Source organism: Parasteatoda tepidariorum, chromosome 10, assembly GCF_043381705.1.
Source record: "Parasteatoda tepidariorum isolate YZ-2023 chromosome 10, CAS_Ptep_4.0, whole genome shotgun sequence".
Lineage (NCBI taxonomy): Eukaryota > Metazoa > Arthropoda > Arachnida > Araneae > Theridiidae > Parasteatoda > Parasteatoda tepidariorum.
The window spans coordinates 25,037,123-25,046,408 of record NC_092213.1 but is presented as its reverse complement, the minus strand read 5'-3'; the positions used below and the strand labels follow the sequence as shown (position 1 = coordinate 25,046,408).

The window sequence follows — 9,286 nt, the reverse complement described above, 5'->3', positions numbered from 1 at the left end:
ATATATATATATATATAGAAATATAGTAATAACTGTTAGTGCTAGTTTACATAAAACTATTGAAAATGAAATTTATATTATATTTCAGATGGTGATGCCCAACCCACAGAACTGTGGAATAATGGTCCAGATGATGATGAAGAATCTGCGCTGGACGCTGTTAAAAGGTACTTTATTTTGTATTTTTGTGAGATTTTTGTCTGTATCTTACAATTTAACATTGTTTTATATTTAGTATCAAACACTGGAGCTTTTCCTTAGGAGAGTTTCAATAAGAACTCAATACTTCTGTCCAAATATGATGTCTATAAGTTTTAAAAAAAGAGAAAAATTGTTTTTTTTTATAACAATGTTTTGCATTCTAGATTTTAAAATATTATTTATTAATTTAAAAAACATGCAGGGAGGCAAAAATAATGATTCATTTTATAGTAAATTTTAAACTTCTTCAAACATACATATCTTGTTAGTCTCTACTTCTACGTTCATTGTAAAACGTTAAACATAAATATATATGTAGAATAATAAATGAGGTGCCTTCAAGAGTCCTTATGCAAACTGTCAGTTCAAAAACGCAATTTCTAGAACTTGTTTGTTATGTATTTGTAAGTGTTAAGGTTCGATGCACGAACCTTTGACCCTATCCGAAACCATATTACCTCAGCCACAACAGCATAAGATTTATTGTTCATTCCTTCAAATGGTGAAGCGATAAAATGAAATCCCAAGGTTCTATGAGTAGTAATAATAGAAGTAGTACCTTTTTTTTCATCACTAGAGCTGCATAATGGGGCTATTTAATTTCATTCTTTTGTAACCGCCGTTGAACATCGAATTCAATTTTTGAGTTTGCGACTACCAATGTTCAACTCCATAACCTTTTAATTTTGAACCCAATCCAGAAAACAAGTGAACTTTTGGATCAAATATTGGGAGAAATTTGCCTTCTTGGAGGACTTTTTGATGGAACTAGCCCGCATTTGCGGGAAAACCACTTCCATGGTAAGCCTGACTGCAAAGGGACTCTAGCCCATGATCCGTCTGCCACTGAGGATATTTTTCGTCACCACTGTGTTTAGTGTAGGGTGGGTGCGAAATTCGTATCTACTAGACATCGCTGGGATTCAAACCCGGATCATCTCATAGGGGGAAAGCGCTTTATCCCCAGAGCCACTAATGCTCTATAGTGGGGCTATTGGTGATAATCTGGGGAACATCCCTGAGAATGACCGGATATACCATCACAATTTTAATCTTCAGTAGATAAGATAGCTACTACGCTTCGGTAGCACAACTACCTGCGAGCGAAGTCATGCGCTTTGCTGTAGAGCAATTTAACGAGGACCTATACCTCACACCCTTGGTCCTTTTGCAGGCTGATCAAAGTAGTCACTCATTAGCTTACGAACCGCAACCAGTGATACTTCACTTCAGTGATCTATTGGGTACAATCCACTGTAGGTGGATTGTACCCAATGGTGGATTGTACTAATCTTCGCACCACCGCTGGTGGTGCGAAGATTATCTTCAACTGGAGCATATATTTATGTAGCTGAGAGTACTAACAGTGATTGCAATCAAATAGCCTATTTTTTATTTTCTTATTCACATACACGGGCGGATTTGTGTGATCGATACAAAGAATGACTTAGAAATTTGATATCAAAGTAGAGAATAGATAGCTCAAATTAGAGAAGGAGAGTACAAATATTCATCCTGGGTTAAGGTTGGATTCGAACCCGCTACCACCTCGAAAGCGTCTTGAATATCCTATTGTTTTCTTTAAGTCCAACCTACTTATTGTAGCAATACTAAAACACACAATAAAATTTCAAAATTACAGGTCTCGCAGTGGACTGATCGTTAAGACACGGTTCCCAACAAATCACCGAAGTCAAGCATCACTGGCAGTGGTCAGTGTGCGGGTAGGTGACCACTTAAATCAGCCTGCGATGGGTCTGAGGTTGTGTAGTATTGGTCCTCGTTAAACTGTTCTACCGTAAAGTGCTAGACTTCGCTCACAGGGCTACCGTCGTTGGGCTACAGAAACGGGGGTGCCATCCCCTCTGCTGTGAATTAAAGTTGTGATGGCAGGTCTTCGCATCATCTTTTGGGATGCTTCCCTGACCGTTGCCAATGGCCCATTGTGCAGCTCTAGTGCGACGTAAATGAATTACAACAACAACAATCCAATAAAACATCCACAAAATATTGTTTTTTCTTCTTCGTCCCTCCAGGTGGATCGATTAAGAAGAATTTTTGATGTTTGTTCTCCTGCATTTCTTTCATCTTGTATAACACTCCATTTAATCGACAGTGCTTCTTTCTTGAATTCACAAAATATAGACAGTATTTCGATGCGCAATAAATTTTTATTTATTTTTGTATGATCCAACTTTAAATATTCCTTCCATATCAGATTTTAACCCAGTCTAGTTAATCCAATATTATCCGGCATTATTTAGAAATAGCGTATGGAATGTTTTTTCTTCCCATGAAATTAATTATTCGAAAGTGTTCTTTTCTGAATTGTAGTAATTGTAGCAAAACTGTAGGAAGTTAGTTTCTTTCTATATTAACGGAATTTTTAAAAAATATTTAAATTGTAAAAACTGATCGATGATCATTTTTCAGAAAACAAATTTATTTTTAACTAGTTTATAAAAATGCTGCAGGAGCATTCATTCAGCTTTACTGTTAAAATTGGATTTTAACCTAGGGTTAATAAAAATTTATATTCATTTTTCGTAACAAGAAATATTGTAATAATATATAAATTTGTAATTAACTTAGAGTGTCTCTTTTGCAGAGGTCGAATCAAGAAGACTGAATATAAAGCTAAATTCCGACCATTTTCTGCTTATACGTATGTTGACGGGAGTTGGAAGAAAGCTACTAGGTTGATTAAAGTAAGTACCACATGTATAAGAGCAATGATTTAATTATCTGAAATTCTTTATAAAAAATAATCTTAGATACGACTTTGAAATTAGCTAGATAGTTTGAAACGTAGCTTGATCTATTTCCAAAAAGAATTAGATGAGAGACTAAATTTAAATGTGCCATTCAGACATTTGAATTTTGATTAACTCTTTCTTATAATTTGAGATCTATGACTGTTTAACTAAAATTTCCGACCTTCCAAATATTAATATTAAAATACGTAGTTCTTTATTTGAGTAAATGCATTAAGTTATCTTTACAACCTTGTTTTTGTATTCAATATTTAAATTTCTTTTTAAATACTAGTGTACCGGATGTTTTTCAATCACCCTTTTTCATACAAATTTTCAAAATAAATATAAAAAATGAAGTAAAAAAATATGCACATTAAAGGGGCCACAAATTAATATGTAAGCTAATAAGAAACAAAAACGGTATCTAACTCTAATTAGCACTATTAAGTAAGGCGAAACTAAAAATATCAAAACCCGCATGATTGCCGGAGGTAATAAAAAATAAGTAAAAGGACAATATTGAAAAAACCTTCCAGGTTTCTTCTGGCACTCAAACTGATTTTGATGTTTACATTCTGTTTTCCACCTTAGTATTTGGACGAATTACGGTATCATTTTGGTTTCTGCATTGTCTAAAAATTAATCCGAATATTCATTTGCGATCCCTCCTGCATTTACTGTTTTAAATACATTTCTTAATAGAGGAATCAAAAATATATGTTTAAAAGGAGGTGATTACGGAACACCTTGTAGCTATTAATATATTATCAGAGGATATCTTTTCCTTTCTTTTTATAACAGAATTGTGAACCTAGCTGTAAAATATCTGCCGAGTTGTAGGCGCGATATAGCCAAGACTGGCTCTTGCACCAAACAACCCAACCCTTTCCTTTTATGGGAGGTTAATTCCGTTATCCTTTGTTTTTTTTTAAATTTAGCTTCTAAATTTCATTTTTAATTTTCATGTTAGCGTTAAAATATTTTAAGATTGACTGGTTTTTCTGCAAAACTATTTTAGTTTGTAAATTTCGGTAAAAAGAGTACTTCATTTCACTGATTTGTATTTCTACAAAATATATTATTAGTCTATATTTTTTAATTTAAAGAAATTTAAAAAATAATTTTTAATATTTTTTAAAGTTATATTTAAATAATATGTAGATTTTAATGCATTGAATCGTTCCAGTCAACATTAATTGCTGTAATTTAAGTCAAAACTGTCATTTTCAAAGTATTGTAATAAAACTAAACTAGTTTAAAAAAAGTTACATTTTATTTATAAGAAAATTGATGGTTTTAAATTTATGTTATTAAGTTGATCTTATTAATGAAGTATCCATTCCGCCTTATAATTTTATATACAATTCAAGATAACTTTAAAAATATTGAATTAAACAGCTCCAAATTGCTGAAAAATCACTGAACATATCTGCTGCTAAACGTCCAAAAAATCCCTAAAATTAAGTAGCAAGGTAAAAATATATATATCTTGTAGGGATGTTTTTTTTATTGGAACCATTAAGTTACGGAACAGAATTACAAGTGGAAGGAATTTCAATATATCGGGAGGCGTTTAGTATAAAAATTTTTTTCAAATGTCAAGATTTAATGTCTTTTTTGTTTTTAAAGAAAATCTGATATATTGTTTGAATAAAAACGCATTACCTTTCTTCATCTTTCATAATTTAACGTAATTAATATTTTAAATATTAACTTGATTTCATAAATGCAATGATTTAATGTAAAAAAATGAAAAAATATTTAATTAATTATTTAGAAACCATCTCCTTTTCAAACATTCTATTATATTTGTTAATCAATTTCAAAATATATAGTTTGATTTTTTTTCCTGTGATGCACTATTATTTTAAAACATTTTATCACTGAATGATATATTTATGACTTTGTTCTAATAACTCTTTTGTTAACTTTATTGGCATGCATATAATTATTTTATGACGGAGATATAACATAATTTATGTTTTTTGTAACTATTTTTAACTATTTGCTTAATGTATGACTACCAAAATTTATTGGTGTAATTTTATTAGATTTTGTTTTCGTCATATATATCGTTGTAATTTTATTAGAAAATCATCAAATAATTAAACTGTATTGTTAACTATTACATAGCCTTTGTAATTTCTAATTACTGATGAAAACGTTTTATATTATCAATTTTTTTAAAATTTAAAATTTTATTATCGAATTAAGAAAACTACTGAAAAAAAAAACAATTTCCTATTATTGTAACTATCTCTATTTTTTTATTTAATTTTTTCCACTTGCAAATGATCCTCTACTTTGAAAAACTTTTTTACTGCTTAACGAAGAACCTTTTTTTTTTCGTTTAAAACCATTAAGCAGAAATACTAATAGAGCAAGCCCGTTGTTATATATTTCCTCATCTCTCTCTTCTTCCCAAACATCAATTTCTACAGTCACGTGCTCGTTCGGCAATTTCGGAGGAGAGAGAAGGGTGTCATGTGACCGTTCAGAAGAGTTTTCTTTTTTGGTAGATTTGCGTTTATGCACAAGCAATGGAGAAAAGTTAAAAGCTTTTGAAGCGATAAAAAAGCCGAATAGTAAACTGTTGAATAATTTTTCGACAAGCCTTGACTAGATCGAAAATTATTTTTGAATTCAAATTTTTTAATAAATATAAACTGTACAAAACTTTATACATAAGGTCCTTTAAACATTTCTTTAAAACAGAACACTATTAAAACATTTGCATCCAATACAGCAATAAATCCCTATATTTAACCGGCTTTACGGCTCAGAGCGGTATTTCTTCCATTGAAATAACACTGAAGAAACGGAGGTTGAGAGCTCTATTGATTCACTGAAAAGTGACGTCATTACGAGGGTAAAAGTTATCATCGTGTGCGCTCACAATTATAGTTAAAATCTATGATAAAAGCGTCCAATTACGGATACATTTGCATCCAATTAGGGAGCAATAAATCCCTATACTTAACTAGCTTTACGGCTCAGAGTAAATAACACTGGAGAAACGGAGGTTGAAAACTATTTATTCACTCAAAAGGGACGTCATTATGAGGGCAAAAGTTATCATCATGTGCGCTCACAATTATAGTTGTAATCTATGATAAAAGAAACTAATTCACTTATTCACGTTGTCTCTACAAAAAGAAATGCAGAAATTCTTTTTTTACTCAAAACTACATCCTTGATTGAATTAAGATTTAATTTCTTTTTAAATTTCGCTACTAGTAAAGTTTCATATTATTATAGAGTCCAACGCGTCCTTGAAGGGTTAACGCGCAAACAATGATTTTTTTTTCCAATTTAATGTCTAAATTTTCGTTATTCCCATGTAAAATCTAAATTAATATCTGAGCACTGTAAAAACTAGAAAATGTTCAACCAATAAGAATAGAGGGAATTTTCGTATAAGAAAATAAGAATCGAAAGAAAAAGCTTTCTGCTTCTATTTTCTTTCCTTTTCAAAAGGTAATTATTTGATGCTTGAAAGAATTTTCGTTTTTTATAAAAGAAAGCAATGCCACTAAACAATAAAGGCTTAGATTTATCGAGCATTTTTTAGAGATAAAAGAGGAGAAAAAAAATAACGAAAAATTGATCCTGAATTACATTGAAATAAGTTTGAGAAATGTTAACATATGGCAATATAATAACATAAACTGTATTTCACGTAAAAAATTCTTCAAAACAATTTTTCAATATGATTTTTTTTTAAAGTAAAGAAAAACTTTTTTCGTTTAATTTTTATGTTTATTTTAATTTTTCTCTGTAAGAAATTGTGAGCTACGCCACTGTGTTTAGTATCTAAATTAACATAACATTTTATTTTGCTGTGTGAAAATAATTCTTAATTTTGGAGGTGTATAACAAAATGCACTGGGTTTATAAAAGTATAGCAATTAGTTCAGTGATTATTAAGTGAGTAAGAACGTGCGTTGAAACAAATACAACGCGAGACGCTCGTCGGCTCAAACAAAATGCAGACATCAAAATTTCGATTATTTAGTTTTTAGTTCTTTAATTTTTTTCGTGATTTTTTCTCTTTTTATGTTTTAACGATGACCAAATATCTTTTGTTGCTGCAAAGAGAAATTTGAAAATTTATTTTCTCGCAAGATTTTTATTTTATAAGCTCGCTTTATTTGCTGAAGTTAAAAGTTAAAAAAAAGATTGCCCTAATGTTGGAAACCACATTTTTTTTACCTTTTTATGCCAAATATGATACGGAATTTCTTTCTACAGATGTGACACAAATTCTATAACTAAATGAGTATTTTTCAATATAAAACTTTCGATGTTTAAGTTTCACAAAGGAACTAAGTATTCATAAAAGTGTCAAAAATTGTATTCTAAGCGTAAAAAATTTTTTTTAAAAAATTTCTGAAATTCAAGTTTTGTCAGGTCAGTTTATGAATGCTTTGATACTTTTGGAAAATGTATTGTAATTGCAAAATCAATAGGAAATATATTATTAACGAAATACAAAAAAAAGTTTTCACTTTCCGACATAAATTCTGATTACCTAGAGACTAAGTATGAGGTATTCCTTCAGCGAATCGTTTTTAAGTGAAACGCTGAAATTATATAAGTAGTAAGGAAAGTAAAGTAAATACCAAACTTAAGCACACTATGTGTGAGAATAGTAAAAAGCTGTGTTTAAGAAAAGATTTTCTTTTGTATATTTTTTTTAAATTCTAACAAAATATTGGCTCCCAGAAATAAAGCTTCAGTTTGTATTAAACCACGATGCTTATAAAAACTATTCTTGGTGGCAGTTGAATGAAGCAGTAAGAAAAATTTGGATGGTTTTCATTATTTTATACTTTGAAATACTCATCAGTTCTCCAGGAGTTTTTATCAACAAGTCCCTGAAGATTAGTGCATATAAACTAGTATTTTGAGTTGGAGTTCAAAATTATAAAAAAGAGATATTAAGAAATATAAAAGATTTTATGGACAAAAATAAGAAACACATTTTGTTCATTCATGCCTTCTATTTATTTGAAAATGACGCCCGGTGGCTGAATGGAAACGCTCAGCACTCCCATGCCACAAGTCTTGGGTTCGATCCTCGGGCCGGGCAAGGTTGACTCAGCCTTTAATCCCTTCAGTGGATCGATAAATGAGCACCAAGCATGCTTGGGAACTAAATACTGGGGGTTCCGCGTTCGGCTAACCACCTGACCGGAACATCTGCTCCTGCACCCCGGAACCCAAGGCCAAGAAAACAGAGATGGGCACAGTAGGCCTTGGCCCTCCATGGGCTGTCGCGCCACTGAGTTTAGTTTTATTTGAAAGTATTAAGAAATAATCTCGTATTGTAATAAAAACTAAACATTTCCTTGCTAATCTACAGAACTGAGTTTTCCAATCTTCATTTATTAATTTTGAAGTGCTATACCGATTGTGAAATAAAAATATTTGTGCACGTTATTTACCCGTACTAACATGTACCCTAGCAACAATTTTACCCAGTTAGGCTCCAAATTGGCTCAATGTGGGTTCTACATGAACATCCACAGAGGGACCAATATTGAGATGTCTAATTTTTTTTAATATTGGTCCCATATAGAGCCAATATCGGCCTATGTACGGCCAATATAGGGTCTATATTGGTTGAATTTAAAATACCGAGTGAATCTGAGAGCTCTATATAGGGCCGATATTAGTCGTGAAATTGTTGTAAAATATTAGGTGAATCAGCTAATTCTATATAGGGCAAATATTAGAAAATAACGGCCCTTTAAACCATTATTGAGCCAAGATTCGTGAATATTGGTCCAATGAATGAGCACGTTATTTTGTTGCTAGGGTATATGTACTCATATTATTAATCATACAAATGAAATCTGATGGAGCTTTAATGTATGAAATAATTTTTTTTTCTGTACAGATGGTAGATAATTTCATAATCTTCATAGGACAGATAGAATATTTTCTTGCTTCTCTTTTTCGCGTAACCTAAGCAAATTTGTATTAGTTACAATTAAAAAAAAACCTCCGTGATTACTAGAATATCTTGAACTTTCGAGCTAATTTTAATTTTGTCGAGTTAATTAAAAAAATTTATGTGTTTATAATTGCTAGAATGCGAAGGTGAAATTAATTGCCTCAAATTTACACCCAGAATAGATGGTTTTTTTTACAGTCCCGCAGTGGACTGATCGTTAAGACACGGTTCCCATCAGATCACCGAAGTCAAGCATCACTGGCTGCGGTCAGTGTGCGGGTGGGTGACCACTTGGATCAGTCTGCGTAGGGACCGAGGGTGTGCGGTATTGGTCCTCGTTAAACTGTGCTACCGTAAAGTGCTCGACTTC

The 9,286-nt window shown here is 31.5% G+C and overlaps 1 protein-coding gene across 1 annotated transcript in view; it reads left to right on the top strand.

Annotated features, from left to right (window-relative positions):
- The window catches only part of LOC107437477 (uncharacterized), a 255,881-nt gene that overhangs the window by 201,346 nt on the left and 45,249 nt on the right, over positions 1 to 9,286 (top strand). Inside the window, exons 7-8 of the mRNA XM_043045034.2 lie at positions 89 to 167; positions 2,810 to 2,909. Coding sequence (XP_042900968.2) covers positions 89 to 167; positions 2,810 to 2,909 — 179 coding nt within the window. The remainder of the gene's footprint in view (positions 1 to 88; positions 168 to 2,809; positions 2,910 to 9,286) is intronic.